Here is a 17,912-nt window from a genome sequence, read left to right as displayed (position 1 = left end):
TGCCCCATCACTCTGATAGCTCTTCCGCAGAGCCTACTTTCGAGTAGCTCTGAGCACTGTAAGGCAAGCCCTTCCATCCAGCCAACAGGCCACCCACATGCACCAGGACCAGGGACAGCTCCTACTGCCAGTCCTGTGACCAGCAATCATTCTGAGTGCCCCTTTCACGGCTGGACTTGGTCACTCAGAGCTGAGTGACCTTGAGTGCTGGGGCCACTGCTCATCTATAAAGTGGGGTGAAAGGACTGAGCACCCAAGGAGCTCCCTAATAACAGTAACTACCCCAACACTTGCCCCTCCTCTGTGAACTCCCTCCAGCTCTCTTATTCCAGCCAGGACTGCAGCCAGGGACAGGCTGGACCTCGTGTCCTGGGGTCCTGCCAGGAAGAAAGGGGAGGAGGTGTAGAAGAGGAAAGGGAAGGGGCGGCCTGACCTTCCTGCCTACATTTGGTGTCCACTTCCAGGACTGCCCGACCCAGCCAGGCACCGAGCTGGACCCTGAGGTGGATGTGGGACCAGGTCAGCAGGGTAGGAATACATCCCGTGACTCTCCTGTCCCCAGGTCTCCATGCCCACCAAGCCCAGCACCCTGCAACTCTGCCCATTTGGGATACAGTTGGCCCCATGGCATCAGGGGACATGTGGTTCACAGAACAGGTAGTGGGGGTGAGGACGCATGCACAACATCTGGTCCACACAGGTCCCATGTGTGCGCCTTGCTGTGGAAACAGACCTGGTTGCCCTGGGAGGGTCCACCTAGGTCTGCCCGCAGGAGGAGGCCAAGGACGCCGTCAGTCCCCAACACACCCTCCAGGTAGGAGGGAGCCCAGCGCTTGAGCAGTTCCGTGAACAATACGAAACAATCAGGAAACTGAGGCCAGGAGAGGTAGGGACTGGCCCAGGACCCACAAGGTGGTCAGAGTCCAGGGAGGGTTCTGGCTCCCTAGGTCAGGGTTCCACCCTGCCACGGGGTTTGCTTTGGGAATGAGAGCCTCTAAAATCCTGGGGGACCCTGCTAACCCCATCCCTTGTGGGGTCCTTTCCTCTGGGCATCCCCACGTGGGCACAGGTACACGTGCGCGCACGCGCGCGCACACACACACACACACACCGCTGCTGGGCCAGAAGGTGAGTGCACACTTGGGGAGGTGACAAGTGGAGAAGAAAGGGGTTGGAGGCAGCACTGCTGTGGGGCAAGAGCTTCCAGTCCCCTGGGAATGTGCCTGGGACACATGGCATGGGGAAAGGAGAGATGCCAGGTTGATGGGCAGGGGGTCCCCAAGGTACTGGGGAGTCTGTCTGGGCCAGGACCATCCATAGAGCAGGAAAGGTCTGGGGTCTGCATCCTGCACTCTGGGCACCTGGAGCTAGGAGGAGACCCCCTCCCTAGTGTGGAGAGGGCTACAGGAGAGAAAGCCTCGGCCTATTCCTCTATAAATTGGGGTACACAGATGCTGTGACACAGAGGGTCCCACAGGCTCCTAGAAGTCTGTGTTCCTGGTTCTCCATCATGACCTACTGCTCTCCCAGTCCTTGGAAAATGTGTCTGCTCCCTTGAGGTCCTTCTGAGCAGAGGGCAGCCTGGGGTTTGGGGATCTTGGGACCTGGGTAGTGCAGAACGTGACAGAGCACTGGACCACTCGTCTGGGACCAAGGACAAGGCCATCCTTGTTGGAGCCTTGGGGTCCTCCTTTGAAAGTGGGTCCCAAGTTATTGCTGTTGCTGGGGTGAGGAGGCTTGGTGGATGAACTGGACACCAACCAAAGGTGTGTATTTCGTTTATGGTTCTGCTGCCTGGGGCTGCAGTGCTGAGGATGACCACCAGGAGGCAGGCTGTGCCCACTGTGCTCAATGGAGCAACTAGCAGAAAAGGGACACCGAGGGGTCATTCTGGGTCGCCCCCTGCCTCCAACCAACATGCACATTTATTGTTAGCCCCCATCTCCACAATGGAAGCGGCTCAGAGGTAGGAGGGACACTGAGATTCTTTCATCATTCATTCAGTTACTCTACCCCTGGTACTCACCCTGAGCAGGGGCCCTGCTAGGCCTGGGGGAGGTGCTGAAAGGACCTACATGGTCCCTGCCCTCCATTAGCTCACAGCCTGGAGGGGCAGGTGAAAGCAAATCCAGGTGGGGAGAAGGGCAAGTGCTCTAGGGAAATGAAGCAGGTGCTGGGGAGAGGGCCCCTCCGTGGGGTCCATGAGGCCTGCATGGTGACACTTATCTGCGACCAGCAGGACAAGAAGAACCAGCCCTGCACGCGTCTGGGAACAGTGGGGGGTGGGGGTGAGGTACAGAGACTTGGAGGCAGAAGAGGAATCAACCAGTGGCTGGAAAGAGCTGGGCAGCAAGGAGGGAGGGAGCCAGGAGCGCAGGGCCAGACGCGGCCTGGAGGGACGTGCAGGCTGTCTGTGTTGTGTGACAGTATTGTCCTGACTTAGCACTTACAACACCAAACGTTGAGCGTCTCACAGTCTCTGTGACCGGGATCTGTCTCGGCTCAGCTGGGAGCCTCTGCTTTAAGGTCCCCTGGGAGGCTGGGGCTGTGGTCTCAACTGAGGCTCACCTGGGGCGGGGTCTGTCTCTGAGATCAATCACGGGTTATTGGCAGGATTCAGTTTGGACGGGGTGGGGGGGTGCAGTTTTCAGAGCTTTCCTGTGGGCGGGGACCCCCTTGGTAATCGCACGGGAGTCCAATAGGACAACTCATATCTGATCTTGCTTCTTCAAAACATGGGATCAAAGAGACAGAGAGACAGAGGACAAAGAGACATAGACAGATGGACACAGAGATGAAGGAACACAGGGGAGAGGGAACCAGTAGAAGTTACAGACTTTTCATGACTCCACCTTGGAATGCTACATCATTTTGTCCTATTCTAGTCATTGGAACCCAGTCACGAAGTCCATCCAGCCTCGAGGGGAGGGGGTCACACAGGGATGTGGGGCAGGAGGCAGGAAGCTGGGGGGTCCTGTTTCACCCAGCTCCTCCTAGGCCAACTGGGAGGCTGTCCTTAGGCTGAATTTGTCCTCTTTGGGGGAGGGGGGGCAGAGAATCCTGGTTGGGCCAGGAGACAGCTGTGGCCAGTTGGCAGACTGCTTGGTCTGCCCATCTTGTTCACTTTATTACCAGGTAGGGACCAGTCTCTAGAACAGGGGTGTCCAAACTTTTTTCAACGTTTTTTACCAAGGGCCATATGCGGTAAAATACACAAACAGCTGGGCCACTCACTCGAGGTGAAGTATGTATTGCCTCACCTGGTTTATTTTAGTAAAAATGTATTTTTGGAATTTGCTGCGGGTCAATTAAAAATGGATTGCGGGCCGCAGTTGGCCCGCGGGCCGCGGTTTGGACACCCCTGCTCTAGAAGGTACACCTGGGAACTTTGCAAACTTAAACTGAGTGAGAAAAACAAACCAATTGGTCCCAGACCAGGTCCCAGGGAACCAGTGTTTCAGCTAAAAATGGAAGCATGACCTTTCAGCTAGCACTCACCAGTTCCCCAGCCTGATCCAGGAAGCTGCAGAATCTGGGGAAATAGGACCTGCCTTCCAGGAACCTGTGGTCCTCAAGGGAAACCCTAAGTCATGGGCAATAAGAGCCCTGAAGGACCTGGGAGGCTGTGCCCAGGTGCCAGGCAGATCTGGGTTTGCAACTTCAAGCTACATCATTGTGACCTTGAGCCTTGGTTGATTTGTCTTCCGTGCTGTTTCTCTGTATCTGGTTTCTTCCCACTGCCTCCCTTGGTACTGCTCCCTTTTTGACCACTAGGGCACCGTCCTTTTTGTCCCCTTGTATGCCCCCTCTTTCACCACACCTAAGCAAAGGCCTTTGCCTAGAGGCCCTCCCTCCCCCCTCCCCCTGCGCTTGGCCCACCCTTGGTGAGATGTAAGAGGGTCTGGTCCCCCTGGAGATCCTGCAGTTCCGGGGTGAACTGGGGTCAATGTTACCACATGCCGTGGGAGGAAAGTATGTCCAACCCTATTTACAGGGGAGGAAACAAAGCAGCCAGGAGATTCCCGGAGCCGCTCTCTCCTAGTCACTCAGGCTGGGCGCCAGGCTCAGAGGCCCTGAGCAAAGCAGGAATGATGGCTCCTAAACTGAAAATCAGTGTTACGTCCAGCTGTTTTTTTTCCTGTGAGTGCTTCGATACTTTTCTAAAAACATTCAAGTTTTTCTCCCAAATCGTTTCTCTCAGGCCCGCATCCCCACCCTGAGTTCCCGGACCCGCCCTTCTTGCCGGGTCCCCGAGCAAGTCCCGCTGTGTGCGAGGCCCCAACTCAGAGAGCTGAGAGCAGAACCCAGGAGAACCCCCGCGGGGCCGGGGGCTGAGGCCGGTGGGAGAGGCGCGCAGGCGGCGGAGGGGCTGAGGCCGTGGGCGGGGCTGAGGCCGTGGGCGGGGCGAGCGGGTCCTCTGTCCTCTCGCGGGCCCCGCCCCCGGCCGCCGGCCTTGAGTCAGGCCCAACCGCTCACTGCCAGAGATTCGGCGCGTCCACTGTGTCACGCGGGGCCCCTGGCGAGCGGAGTCCCTCGTCTCGGGCCAAGGTGCGCCCCTCCGTCCGTCCTAACGCGGGTAGCCTCAGGGGGTGAGTCTGCACCCTGCAGGGACAGTCGCGTTCCCTCAGCCCCACCCTGTAGCGGAGGAGGAGCGCCCCGGGCTGGGGCGGATGGAGCTCGGGCCTGGCGTTGCGTCCGCGGAGTGGCCCCGCGGCTGCCGCGGTGACTTGAGCCCCTTGGAAGGCAAAGTCTAGCAGAGCCGGCGATCGAGGCGGAGGCCTGGAGGACGCTGCGCCCCATGGCCCAAGTGGGGAAACTGAGGCCCGCAGAGGGAGGGCGAAGGAGCGGGGTTGCCTGAGGCCACCGAAACCCCAGCCCCAGGAACTTTCTCTGACGTCGGGCGGACCCCCGCTAGGCTGCAAGGGTCCCGTGGGAGCTGTGACCGGCACCCTGCCAAGCGCGTACCGCCATTCCCGCATGTCATCACTGGCAATGCGTATTGTCCTCCCTCCTCCCCAACCCAGCCTCTTGAATCCGAGGAGATCACCGAGGCAGTGGTGGTGACTGACTTGCCCAACGTTATGGAGCCAGTGAGAACTGGAGCGCCCAGGCCCCGCCTCCCGGAAGAATGCTCTGCTGCCACCCTTCCCTCCGGGACATTACGCCGCGTCCCGGCAGTGCAGGCTCTGGGCTTGAGTTCTGGTGCCCTCATGGTTCCCCACGGAATCCTCCAGGCGCCTCGCCCCGCGCTTCCTGCCCAAGGGAGGAAGTGGGAGGGAGACCTGAGAGCCTAGGTGAGAGTAGGGCAGGTGTTGGCCCCGCCCGAGTGCCTGGCCCAAGGCACAGCCGCAGGCTTAGGCTGAGCACTGAGCCAGTGTGAGCTGCCTCCGAAGCCTCCAGAACTGGACCTGGGATCCACATTCTCCTGGTGGGGCCACTGTCCTCTGGATAAGAAAGCATTCCTTTGCAGGTGTTCCTCAGAGGGGAGGGCTGGTTCGCTAAGGCACGCTTAGTATCAGCAGATGCCCAGGCTCAGATGCTGCACCCAGCCATGCGCTGCCACAGACTGGCCCTGGGCCTGGGGTTCTGCCTGCTGGTGGGCACTGCCCTCTATGCTCTGTGGTGAGTATGTGTCATGAAGCCCTCCCTCCCCCAAACCTGATCCCTTCAGGGGATCCCCAGGTTTCACCCACCTCTCCTGGCACACATGTCTCCCAACCCCAGTAAAATGGGACTAGGCTTCTGAATTTTGCCTTGTATGGGCCTCCTGGCCTTTGCACTTGGTCTTTCCTCTGCCTTGATCAGTCAGCTGTGTTAATGAGGAACGCCTGTTTCTGCTCCAGAATTCACCCTGTGTGTTCATCCTGTGACGTTCCCAGGGCTGCCCTTCCCCCCGTCCCCCAACCCTGCCTTGTGTGCAGGGTCTGGCTTCGAGAACATTCCTGCTCAGGAGTGAATGACTGCACAGGTGAACAATGCCTGCCGGCTGGATGACCAGGAGGCTTTGTCCTCCAAGGTCAGCCAGACCTGAGGAGTGATGGGGAACCCCCAGATGCACCACTGGGGCCTTCACTCCCACAAAAGTGCACCAACTAGATTTTCAGCCTTTGGGGCAGAGTTGAATCAGCAGGTGTTTTTCCTTCCCAGGTTATGTGTCAAGAACTGGCTGCCGTTCTCCTACGTCCCCTATTATCTCCCCTGCCCAGAGATCTTGTAAGTATGGGGCTAGGAGAGTTGGGGCCATGTGGGCTACCCCGAGTAGGGAAGATGGGAGAGTTTTAAGGACACTTTGCCTGCAGGTTCTTAGGTTCTAAGCTCATGGTTCTGATCAGTGTGATAAGTGTTTGGGTAATTTATGGGCTGCCCTGTTTTAGTCTTCAGGTGTCCTTGCAGTGCTCCCTCTGCAGTGGACCTTGAGCATGTTGCATAGTTCTGAGCCTCACTTGCTGCATCTGTAAAATGGGATGGTAGAGGCACCCATCCTGGACCTCTGGGAGCATGGAGTGCAATGGTGCTTGTAAATAGCTTGGGGTAGCACCTGGCGTATAGTAGGTGCTCAGTGAACAGTGCTTTAGGACTTGGCCAGTTAGCTCAATTTTGTGTTCTATGTGGATTCAAGGAACAAATTAACATGTGACGAAAGTCTTCCCCACATAACGCATCCGACTTTTGGACAGTTGAGAGTGAGAAAAATCAGTCTCAAGGGAGCATCTGGCCCCTGGTCTTTTGTTTTTCATGATAGCTAAAGGAAAGTTTAAAATATGGATCATAGACTACTAATTAACAAGCTGTGTTTTATTATAAAAACAAAATATAGTAAGTCAGGAAGCTGGAAGGCAGAAAAGATGAAAGAAAAGAAAAACCCTTTTGGGTCCCATCTGCTTGAGTTAATACTATAATCCAAAGTTCTTTCTTTTTTTTTAAGGAGGATACAGCTATAGTGGCCCATGCAGGACGTTCACTGTCAGCTTGTTGGTTGCTGCACTTTCTAAATGAACAAAATGTGCATTTACTTGGTTCTAAAAGCAGAAAGCCTGCTTGCTATTGAAAATAGGTGTCACCAAAAATAGGATTTTTGTCCTGTTTTTCAGAAGTGCATTCTTATTCTTCGTGGTCACCATTTTATCCCACTCAGGGGCTGGGGAACCCCTTTCCCATCAACAACTTTGGGGATTTTGGTTGTTTGCAGTTACCCAGTGTTCTACATTAGTTTGTAATGAGCAGTTTTGGTAAAGCTTTTTCCATCTTAATGATCCTTCCATTTGATATATTCCCTTCCTGGGCCAGAGGATATGGAGAGGCTCTTGATCTATCTTGTCAGATTGCTTTCCGGAAGGACCAGGGCACAACACACACTCATATTCACACATACCCCAGGCAGCACTGCCCCTGGGCCAGTGCTGTAACACCATGTGAAAGTGGAAAACAAACTGGAAACTAGAAAAGCTAAAACCAAACCAGCTTGCTGAGTCGAGAAATGGACCAGGTCTTATATTAATTTTTGCTCCAAAAGATGCATTAAAATCATGCTAGGGCTTATTTTCTGGTTGGGTCTTATTTTCGGGGAAACACGGTATCTCTGGTTTAAATTTCATTTGTTTGATTCCTACCGAAGGGGCCCTCCTTTCCCCCACGCCTTCCCACAGATTGAATTTCCTCTTCCTGGACATGACTGCTCTCTTTGGCCTGTTTACAGTTCTCTGTCATGGTCCTTGGCTGAGCACATCTGCTACATTTCTTTTTCCTTTCCAGTCTGTCTTGTCATGCAGGGACTCAGCTCCCGCTCCCCGCACAAGAACGCAGGATCTGGTGAGGCCAAAAAGGAACACCCATGGAGCCATAGATAGGGGAGTCATACCACTATATTCTCGAGGGCGGCTGGTTGAGACACAAAAGCAAACATCCACCAGTACCCAACGAGGGGTCTTCCTGCACCCCAGTCTCCCTGGCGGCCAGGCGAGACACAGGAAGTAGGATCCACATGATCCGCAATCCACAATCCGCTTACTAACCACACTTGCTAGCCACAATCCACAGTCCGCTTCTCTGGCAACCAACCAGAGTAGCCACGGCAGTTATATTAGTGGCTAATGGCTAACCAGTAACAGCTGATGGCCACCCAGGCACAGTGGATGGCCATCTGATTACAGCTGATGGCCATCTAATAACCAAGTCAGCACCTTTCCACGTGAGGCCGAGAGCCTGGAAACTGCTCTCTGGGGCTCTGTCCCCACAGTCTCTTGGTTCTACTGAGTTGTTTTTTTCACAGGTGGAAGTTGGAGGTTTTTGTTTGTGTTTGATGGTCACGTCTTCCCCTCTTCATTTGGGTTTCTTCTGGACTTTTAATTATATTACATTCAGAAGTTTAGAAATGCGAAGTTCCTTCTTTTGGCTGGGGCTCGTCTGTGGCTTTGGTATGTTATGTCTAATTCTTTAAGGCAGGTGAAGCAAGTCTGGCCTTGTGAGGATGGGGGGAGCCATTGCGAGGGAAGAGTGGACTGCTGGGCTGGCAGGTACTCGGTCCTCCCTTCTGACCACCATCATTTTCTGAGCAGGGACCTGAACTGTGCTTGTTTGTGTGAAACTAGGGGAGAGGGCCAGTTTGATGGATCAACTTTAAAAAGTTAATTCTAGAGTATGGACTTAGCACAGAAGGACAAATCCTTTAGGATTCTACTTAAATGAGGTCCCTAGAGTAGTCAAATTCATAGACACAGAGGTTGCATAATGGTTACCAGGTGGGGCAAAGGGGAGTTAGTGTTTAATGGGGACAGAGTTCCAGTTTGGGAAGATGAAAATTTTCTAGAGATGGAGGTGGGGATGGGTGCATACCATGTGAATGTATGTAACACAACTGAACTGTACACCTGAAAATGGGTAAAACAGTAAATCTTTATTGTGTATATTTTACCACACACAAAAAGCATCGATGGGAAAACTCAAGGAGGCTTGAGCCGTCCCATCAGACATGAGATGTTGAAAAGTCCTAAATGAATGGTAGTTGAGCCTTACAGAGGGCCTTTCCCGGGATCTGGCTCCCTGTGTGGCCTGGGGCAGGCCTTTCCCTTCTCTGGGCCTCACCTCTACCCCTGGGGAACAACTCCATACAGAAAGTTCTATTTTCCCCGGTGAGGGAACTAAACCCCTAGGAGTCAAATGTTTGGCCCCAGGTCTCTGTGCCACCAAATGGTGGCAGAGCTGGACACTGTGCAGCTTACCATCTGCTTCCTCAGGGACCCCCTTCTCACTTCTCTACCCAGGGGGGCCTTGGTTGACGTGAGTGGAGGCTCACCCCACAGGCTGCTGGGTGTGGGCTCGAGCCCCTGACACATCCCTCATAGCAGCCTCACAGCTGTGAGGGTTAGGATGGTTACCCACGTTACAGATGAGGAAAAGTGGGTGTATCCTTCAGGGTTCCACTAAAGAAATAGAACCAGCAGGAAGGAGGGAGGAAGGGAGGTGGTTAGATAGATGATAGGTAGGTAGGTAGGTAGGTAGATAGATAGATAGATAGATAGATAGATAGATAGATGCATAGGTAGGTAGATAGATAGATAGATAGATAGATAGATAGATAGATAGATAGATAGATAGATAGATAGATAGATAGATAGATGATAGATGATAGATAGATAGATAGATAAAAGGAACTGGCCTGCTCAACTGTGGGAGTGGCCAGACCAGTGTGAACGCAGGGCAGGCCGGCAGGAAGAACAAGAGCTGACGCTGCAGGCCACCCACACAATTTCTTCAGGGAAACCTCAGTTCTGTTCTTAAGGCCTTTCAACTGATTGCATCAGGCCCACCCAGATTATCCAGGATAATCTTTACATAAAGTCAGCGGGTGCAGATGTTAATTACATCTACAAAAAACTTTCATAGCATTTTGATTAGTGTTTGTATAACTGTGCCCGACAACTGTGGGCTTGGATTAAGTAAGGTCCCCAGGCTAGGAACTGGCAGAACTGGGCTCACCGGTCATTTGCACCTTCTCCAACCTTTTACCCAATGCCAGGCTCCTACAGAGTGCCCGTGGTTGAAAGAGCATAGCTTTGGAGACAAATGGCCCCAGGTTGGAATCACCACCCTGCCACTCAGTGACCCTGGACAGATGGTTTCTGTAGGAGCCCAGCCCCTGCAGAGCAGGCAGAGCAGTGGAGAAAGTTGGAAAGAATCCACATGGAACTGGAGTGGGGGGGTGCCTGTCCTGTGGGGGTGTTGGGTCAATCTCAGCTTCACTAATGGCTCTAACCCCGGCACTAATGACTATCTCTCGCTTCTGCCCACCAGCAACATGAAGCTTCAGTACAAAGGGGAGAAGCCGTTCCAGCCTGTGGCCCCGTAAGCAGACTGTCATGTCCCCCTGTGTCTCCGGGGTGGGGGTCGCCTACCCTCACCACCAGTCCTTCTCGGTTCCAGGTCACCGTATCCTCAGCCCAAGCTGCTGGAACAGAGGTAGGCACTGATCAGGGTCTGGGTGCAGCACAGAGAGGGACCTGGGATGGCAGGTGGGGGACAGAGCTCTGACTTATACGTTGGGGTGGTGGAGGTGCCAGGTGGCCTTGGTGTCCAGGCAGTCTGAGACCTGGGCTCCAGTCCAGTTCTGTCACTAGCTGTGTGACCTTGGGCAGGGGACCCAACTGCTCTGGGCTTTTTCCGTACAGGTGGATAATAATAATAACAATAATGCTCACCTCACAGGAGGCTGGAGGACTAGATGACACGGGGTTTGTAAACTGCACGGCGTTGTGCCTGCTGCATAGCAGGTGCTCAATCCGTCATTAATGACAATATTGATAACCCCGTTTATTAGGCACTAGCTGGCGCCTGGCCTGCCAGGCTCCTCTAGACACCGGACGTGTGTTACTTCCTGGCCCTCCCGACCACCCTGGGAAGGAGCTGTTATGACCCCCATTTTGCACCCGAGGATACTGAGGCCCACACAGCCTGGGAGGCAGGGCTAGGGTGAGACCGAGGCTTTCACAAGGGCAGGGTGTCAGTCCCCGTGGCCTTCCCTGCTGCCAGGCCCACGGAGCTGCTGACGCTCACGCCATGGTTGGCGCCCATCATCTCCGAGGGCACCTTCAACCCGGAGCTTCTGCAGCACATCTACCAGCCGCTGAACCTGACCATCGGGCTTACGGCATTTGCCATAGGGAAGTGAGTAGTGGGTTGGGTGGGAGGAGGGGTAGCTCTCTCTGAGCCACAGGAACTTACAGCCTGGGGAGAGGCAGGACCTGGACACAGGACCCCGCCCAGGGACCAGGGAGGCCCTGCTGCACACGGGGAAGGCAGAAAGTAGAGTGTGACGGTGGGAGGAGGGCTTCCTGGAGGAAGGGGTCTGGCCCTGGCATGGAAGGGGAGGGGGAGGCAGCCCAGGTGAGGGAATGGAGGGAACCTTTGCCCCCTCACCCTTCTCTGCTTCCCCTGAGCAGTCCAGGCTGGTATGAAAGAATGGAAACCCCCCAGACCACCTCACATAAATGGGAGTCTGTGGTCTGACCGCAGGCAGGTGAAGAGACCCAGGCAGAGCTGGCGGCTCCCTCAGGATGCTCTTGCCCCCACCTCTCTGTGCCTGCCTACTCTGGATTGCTCCTGTTTTCCTTTCCTCCCTCAATCTACCTGGCCCTTCCTATAGGAGCCACCCCCTGGCAGCCTCCCTCTGGGTCCCTTTCTAGGACCATGATGGGTCCCAAGGCCCAACGTGCTGGCCAGATGATGGATGGCCCCCCTAGAGCCAGGTGAGCCCTGGTCCAATGAGCTGTGGCCTGGAGGATAGGGCCGCATACGTAGTTTCCTCCTCTCTGAGCCCCCAGCACCACTCATTGTCTCTTGATGCAGCCGCTTACCTGCATCCTGGTTCCTTTCCTCTCTGAGGCACCGTGTCTCTGCCTGTGAAATGGGGACTATGGTGCCTGCCTTCTAGTGAATTTATGAGGTGCTAAGAAGAGAAGAATCCCTTAGACAACTGCCTGGCATTTAGTAAGTGCTCAGGAAAGGTTAGGTCGGTTTGTGAATATAAGAGTCATCATTAAGTAGCATTCTTATGGCAGTCTTAAAAGGTAGGTGCTCTGATTGTGGGCATTTGACAGACGACAAAGCTGAGGGTCAGACCTGAGTGACTCCTGGAGGTGGGGAGCTGAGAGGGTCAGTTAGCCTGGCCATCTCCAGGCCCTGTGCGGTACCAGCACGTAATGGGGACCCAGGCAGTGGCCCTGCTGGGGCCCCCGTGGTGATGGGTGATAACCACCAGGTACACTGGCTGCGTCCAGCGCTTCCTAGAGTCGGCCGAGCAGTTCTTCATGCATGGCTACCGGGTGCGTTACTATATCTTCACGGATGACCCCAAGGCCATCCCCCGGGTCCCGCTGGGCCCAGGCCGCCTGCTCAGTGTCATCCCCATCCAACAACACTCCAGCTGGGAGGAGGTCTCCATGCGCCAGATGGAGACCATCAGTCAGCACATCGCCGAGAGGGCTCACCGGGAGGTGGACTACCTCTTCTGCCTCAGTGTGGACATGGTGTTCCGGAACCCATGGGGCCCTGAGACCCTGGGAGACCTAGTGGCTGCCATTCATCCGGGCTACTACGCCGTACCCCGACACCAGTTCCCCTACGAGCGCAGGCATGTTTCCACCGCCTTTGTGGCAGATAGTGAAGGGGACTTCTATTATGGTGGGGCGGTCTTTGGGGGTCGGGTGGGCAGGGTATATGAGTTTACTAGAGGCTGCCACATGGCCATCCTGGCAGACAAGGCCAATGGCATCATGGCGGCCTGGCAGGAGGAGAGCCACCTGAACCGTCGCTTCATCTCGCACAAGCCCTCCAAAGTGCTGTCCCCTGAGTATCTCTGGGATGACAGGAAGCCCCGGCCATCCAGCCTGAAGCTGATCCGCTTTTCTACAGTGGACGACTCCACCTGGCTGAGGAGCTGACAGCACGGCCAAGGCTGCCATGGATGGGGACCCCAAGCCTGCACCCAGCTGGCCCCAGTGCCTTCCTTCTCAAGCCTTAGCTGAGACCAGCCCTGTCCTGCCTACCTCTCAGTCTCTCAGGAGAGACCAACTGGAAAGTGGATGTGGAAGGGCCTTTGTAAACTGTAAAGGGCTGTGCCCACATGAGGAGAACGCAAAGCTCGCCGCACAGCAGTGTGGCTCAGGAAAGGTGGGACATGAGAGGGGAGAGCAGAGGTAAAAACGGCAGGGCCTGCAGGCTCCCCAGCAGACATGCCTTTTGGGGCTGGGCTCTGCAGTCTGGCCCTACTCAGTGCCTGTCCCCTGTTGTCACCTTCAAGTTGCACTTGTCACGCATCTTGGACCCCTTTTCTCTGGCGGCAGGACTCCAGTGCTCTGATGTCCCCCAGTCACGGGGAACCAATGCCTCACTCTGGACCCCGGTGTGAAATGGACCGGGTCTAGGTTCTCTGACTTCCAGTGCAGCTGCACCCAGTGGTGACCACCCTCCCTGGCACTCGCTGCCTTCTTTGTTAGAGGGTTGGGGCAGTTTTAATAAAGGTGGTATGTCCTATGCCCTAACCAGGGGTTTTCACCTTCACATCCGAGTGTCTGTGCTGCAGCCACAGGGGACATAGGCAGCCTGGATTTCAAATGCAATCAACTTGTGGGATGGGGCAGGGCAGACAGTGTCCCAAAAAACCTAGGCTAAAGCTGTCTGCTGCAAAAGATGGGATTTCATCCCAGTTCTCCTGGGAGACTAGGTAAAGTGGCATCGTGCTGCCGGACATGTCGTCCTCCCAGCTAGTCAAAGGAGAGCAGAGCCCATCAGCTGGACACCCCGTGGGCGTTCATTCCCTGAGCATATAACAAATGTGTCTGCCAGCCCTCCTGTATCCAGTCAGCCTCAGCCCTCTGAGGCCACTGCTGTCTGTGCCCAGAATTAGAGAACCTGCAAGGGCAGCGTCACCAGCGTGGTCCGAGTGACTTCAGAGCCTCACGGTGATTCTGTCCCCTGGTGTGGGTTCAGAGCTTGGTGGCCCAGGGCCCCCTCCCCTGGGAGCAGCAGCATTTTTGCCACAGAGAGGAGAGATGGAAGGCAGGGAGGGGTGCACTCTGTGGCCATATCAGGATGAGCACCCACCCACCTGGCCACCCCTGGCAAAGCTGGGTGCCACCCCCAAGCCCACTCTTCCTGCAACATGTGGTTTAGCTGGTGATCACAAGGGTGGGACAGACTGAGTGACCAGTGTGAGGACATAGCCTGGGCTAGAGAAGATGCTTCCTGGGCAAAGGGACCTCTGTGTCCCCAGTGGACGGTCAGGGCCTGGCCCAGGAGAAGGAGAAGCCTATGGAGCAGGGATGTGTTGAAGGAGCAGCCCTGCCTTTAAGGAGCTTTCAGGTCGGAGCAGCAAGAGACCCCTTGATGTGACCAGGGAGAGCCTCAGGAGGAGGTGGCCCTGTGTCAGCCTTGCAGGGGAGAGGGGAGCCCCGGCCTCACTCTCAGCCCAGCTTTGGGCCCAGAGTCTTTCAGACCCAGTTGATGAGCCTTCTCAATTTTGACCCAAGCCCTTGGGGACTATAGCTGACCCTGGTCCCCATCCTAAGGTGTAGCCCTCAGATGTAAATTGAGTGGGTGGTAGAACCCAACTCCTGGAACCAAACCAGCATCCAGGCTACTTCCCTTAAAAGGAGCTGAGGGCCTGGGCCAAAGATGCTCCATGGGTGGGAAGAAGTAAGGGGTGGAGGTGGGGGAACTAGTCTGACCCAGGGGAGGGAGGTGGGAGTGCCTGGAGACAGTTCCAGCTGCCCTCAGCCCGTCTGATGGGATCACATCTGAGCTATGGGCACCAGTCTTGCCAGGGAAGATCAGTTTTGGGGGCTCTAAAGTTTTTTTAAATTGAAGAGTTACTTTAAGAAATAGACAAAATTACAAATACAAGGCCGGGCTCAGAGGCCACCTCCTCGGACTCCACACACAGCCTTTGGGATGACACTGACCTGGGTTCAAAGCCACAGTGGGGCCACATCACAGCCCTGTGACAGCCAAGCTCATGTGGTGACTCTCAGAGCCTCAGTCCCCTCCAATGGGGTCAGTGACCCTAGGAGGGTGTGTTGGGGATTCAAGCAGGGAGATGAAGTCACCTAAAGTGCTTGGACTCAGGAGGTCACCTGGCCGGGGAGCCCCAACACAGGACAAGGCCTCTGATGGTCAGTGTAGGGCTCGGATGGTGAGGAGCAACGATTCTGAGTCCCCTGTGCACAGCTGGACTTGGTCACTCAGAGCTGAGTGGCCTTGAGTGCTGAGGCCACTGCTCATCAATAAAGTGGGGCGAAAGCACTGCCTGCCCAAGGGGCTCACTAATAACAACTACACCCAACATTTGCCCATTTGGGTGGTGAGGCCCCATCCTCCATGGGCTACCTCAAGCCATCTTACACCAGCCAGGGCTGCAGCCAGGGTCAGGCTGGACCTGGGGTCCTGCCAGAAAGAAAAGGGTGGGGGACGTGTAGAGGAAAGGCAGAAGGGGCAGCCTGACTTTCCTGCATACACTCGGGTGTGTACTGCTGCTTCCAGGTACCCCTGATCCCAGCCATCCACTCAGCTGCCCCTACAGGTGGCATATGGGTACCAGGACGAAAGGATGGGGGTGTATAGGCCATGACTCCCCTGCCTGTCTCCAGGTCTCCACGCCCGCACGGCTCAGCACCCGGCCAACTCCGCCTGGTTGGGTTTGGGGTGGGTCCTAGGGGGCGTAGGAGGCACACAGCAGGTGGTGAGGGCAGGGGACCTTTGGGACCTGCCTCGCGCTGAGTCCTTGGTGCGCTGCACGCGCGCGCAGCAAGGCGGGGCTCACGTGCACGCACTGTCCGCGGGAACGCGCAAGCCCGTGTGCGCGCCCGGCCGTGGATCAGAGGCCCACCACGTCCGCCCGCGGGAGGGAGGCTGGTGCGCGCCCCCGGGCTCGCGCTGTAGGGCCCGCCTCTCACACCTGCTGCGGGCGGGGGTGGGGCGGGGCCGCAGCTGACCCCGCCCACCCAGCCGGAGCCCCGGAGCCCCGGCGAAACCGAGCAGCGGGGCCCGAGCGGCTGGCGGCGCGGCGCAGACAATGGGAGCGGCGCAGGAGGCGGGGGCCGTGGAGCCCCGGGCCAGGCGGGGACAGGAGGCCGCGCCATGAACCCCGCTGCCGGGCGCCCCCCTGTGCGGCGCGCGGGCCGAGGCGGGAGGCCTCTGCGAGCCCCGGACCCCGCCCTGGGGCCGGCGATGCGCTGCCAGGGCTGAGGATGATGGTAGATTGCCAGGTGAGTGCCACGCCGGGCCTGACCGCCCTCCCAGGCGTCGCGGATGGAGGGAAGACCGCATGCACCCCGCCACACCCCATCCGGCGGGGAGGGAGCACGGCGGCGCGTCCACGCTCAGCGCGCGCTTACGCAGTTCCGCATTCAAACCCTCCTGGTACAATTGGGAAACTGAGGCCAAGAGAGAGGCAGGGACTGCTCACAAGGTGGGCAGAGTCCAGAGGAGTAGGGAGGGTTCCGGCCTCCTAAGCCAGCCTCAACTTCTCCCATGGGGTTTCTTTTGGGAATGAGAGCCCCTGAGACCCTGTCCACATCTTCCCTTTTGGGGTCTGTCCTCTGGGCATCTCCACGCAGGCACACGATGGAGGTGACAGTGGGAAAGAAGAAAGAGGCAGGCGGCAGCTCAGCCATCAGGCTGGAGCATGCAGTCTCCTAGCAACATGCCGGGTTCATAGCATGGGAGAGAGATGTCAGACTGATGGTCAGGGGTCCTCAAGGTCCCCAGGGGTCTGACTAGGCTGGGGCCATCCCCAGGGCTGCCTGGAGAGGACAGGGTCTGGGGTCCTGCATCCTGCACTCTGGGCACCTGGACCTAGGAGAAGACCCCCTCCCTAGTGTAGAGAGGGCTACAGGAGAGAAGGCCTCAGCCTATTCCTCTATAAATTGGGGTACACAGATGGTGTGACACAGAGGGTCCCACAGGCTCCTAGAAGAGTCCTTGTTCCTGGTTCTCCATCATGACCCATTGCTTTCCCAGTCCCTGGAAAATGCGTTCTGCTCCCTCGAGGTCCTTCTGAGCAGAGGGCAGCCTGGGGGTTTGTGGGTCTTGGGACCTGGGGAGTGCAGAACGCGACAGAGCACTGGACCACTCGTCTGGGGACCAGGGACAGTGTTCCCAGATATGTCCAGGGCTGGCTCCTTCTGGTTGCAGCATAAGTATCACCATGCAGGCCTCCTGGACCCCACCTAGGAGCCAGCCCTCCAGCAGCTGCTTCATTTCCCTAGAGCACCCCGCCCGGTTGGGTTTGGGGCCTGGGGCCATCCTTGTTGGAGCCTTGGGGTCCTCATTTGGAAGTGGGTCCTGAGTTATGCCCTGGCTGGGGTGAGGAGGCTTGGTGAATGAACTGGACATCAGGACAGTGGAGGGAAAGAGGGGAATGAGAGAGGCTTCTGAGTTCCCTGACTTCGCCCCTGGCTCGGCCAGGTCCTGTTCCTTTGCCCTTTGGTCGCGGGAGAGAGCCGCTGCCTTGACTACATCTAAACAAAGGTGTGTGTTTTGTTTTCTGGTTTTCCTGCTTGGGGCTGCAGTGCTGAGGATGACCACCAGGGGGTGGGCTGTGCCCACTGTGCTCAATGGAGCAGCTGGAGCACAAAAGGGACACCCAGGGGTCATTTCGAATGTCCTCCTGCCTCCATCCCAACATGTACCTTTTATTATTAACCTCCATGTCCACAATGTGAGACACTCAGAGGTGGGAGGGACACTGAGACCCTTTCCTTATTCATTCAGCTTCTGTGCCCCCTGCACTCACCGTGAGCAGGGGCCCTGCTAGGCCTGGGGTAGGTGCTGAAAGGACCCACGTGGTCCCTGCCCTCCATTAGCTCACAGCCTGGAGGGGCAGGTGAAAGCAATCCAGGTGGGGAGAAGGGCAAGTGCTC

General features: G+C 56.5%; 1 protein-coding gene across 14 annotated transcripts; it reads left to right on the top strand.

Annotated features, from left to right (window-relative positions):
* Positions 1 to 4,397: 4,397 nt before the first annotated feature.
* GBGT1 (globoside alpha-1,3-N-acetylgalactosaminyltransferase 1 (FORS blood group)) lies at positions 4,398 to 13,554 on the top strand. Of its 14 annotated transcripts, XM_074331282.1 has the most exons (9): positions 4,424 to 4,589; positions 5,471 to 5,622; positions 6,148 to 6,213; positions 8,439 to 8,513; positions 10,291 to 10,341; positions 10,420 to 10,455; positions 11,026 to 11,160; positions 12,254 to 12,625; positions 12,907 to 13,554. In XM_074331282.1, exons 2-9 carry the CDS (start codon positions 5,537 to 5,539, stop codon positions 13,013 to 13,015), a joined length of 930 nt encoding a protein of 309 aa, XP_074187383.1. In that variant the 5' UTR covers positions 4,424 to 4,589; positions 5,471 to 5,536; the 3' UTR covers positions 13,016 to 13,554. The 14 variants fall into 14 exon arrangements, with proteins under 14 accessions (XP_074187380.1, XP_074187383.1, XP_074187375.1 ...); XM_074331279.1 differs by having other exon boundaries at positions 4,398 to 4,548; positions 12,254 to 13,554; XM_074331274.1 differs by having other exon boundaries at positions 12,254 to 13,554.
* The last annotated feature ends 4,358 nt before the right edge of the window (positions 13,555 to 17,912 follow it).

This window comes from Rhinolophus sinicus, linkage group LG04, assembly GCF_036562045.2.
Source record: "Rhinolophus sinicus isolate RSC01 linkage group LG04, ASM3656204v1, whole genome shotgun sequence".
In the NCBI taxonomy this organism is placed as follows: domain Eukaryota; kingdom Metazoa; phylum Chordata; class Mammalia; order Chiroptera; family Rhinolophidae; genus Rhinolophus; species Rhinolophus sinicus.
Note: the sequence above shows the minus strand (reverse complement) of the source record. Positions and strands in the feature narration are given on the sequence as shown.

Bases quoted from the DNA above. Each gene is read 5' to 3' on its own strand.
- GBGT1 (XM_074331279.1), top strand. From the start codon at position 5,537: ATGCTGCACCCAGCCATGCGCTGCCACAGACTGGCCCTGGGCCTGGGG. The intron at 8,514-10,290 runs GTACTCGGTCCT...TCTGCCCACCAG, and splicing joins GTGGACTGCTGGGCTGGCAG to CAACATGAAGCTTCAGTACA. The intron at 11,161-12,253 runs GTGAGTAGTGGG...GATAACCACCAG, and splicing joins ACGGCATTTGCCATAGGGAA to GTACACTGGCTGCGTCCAGC.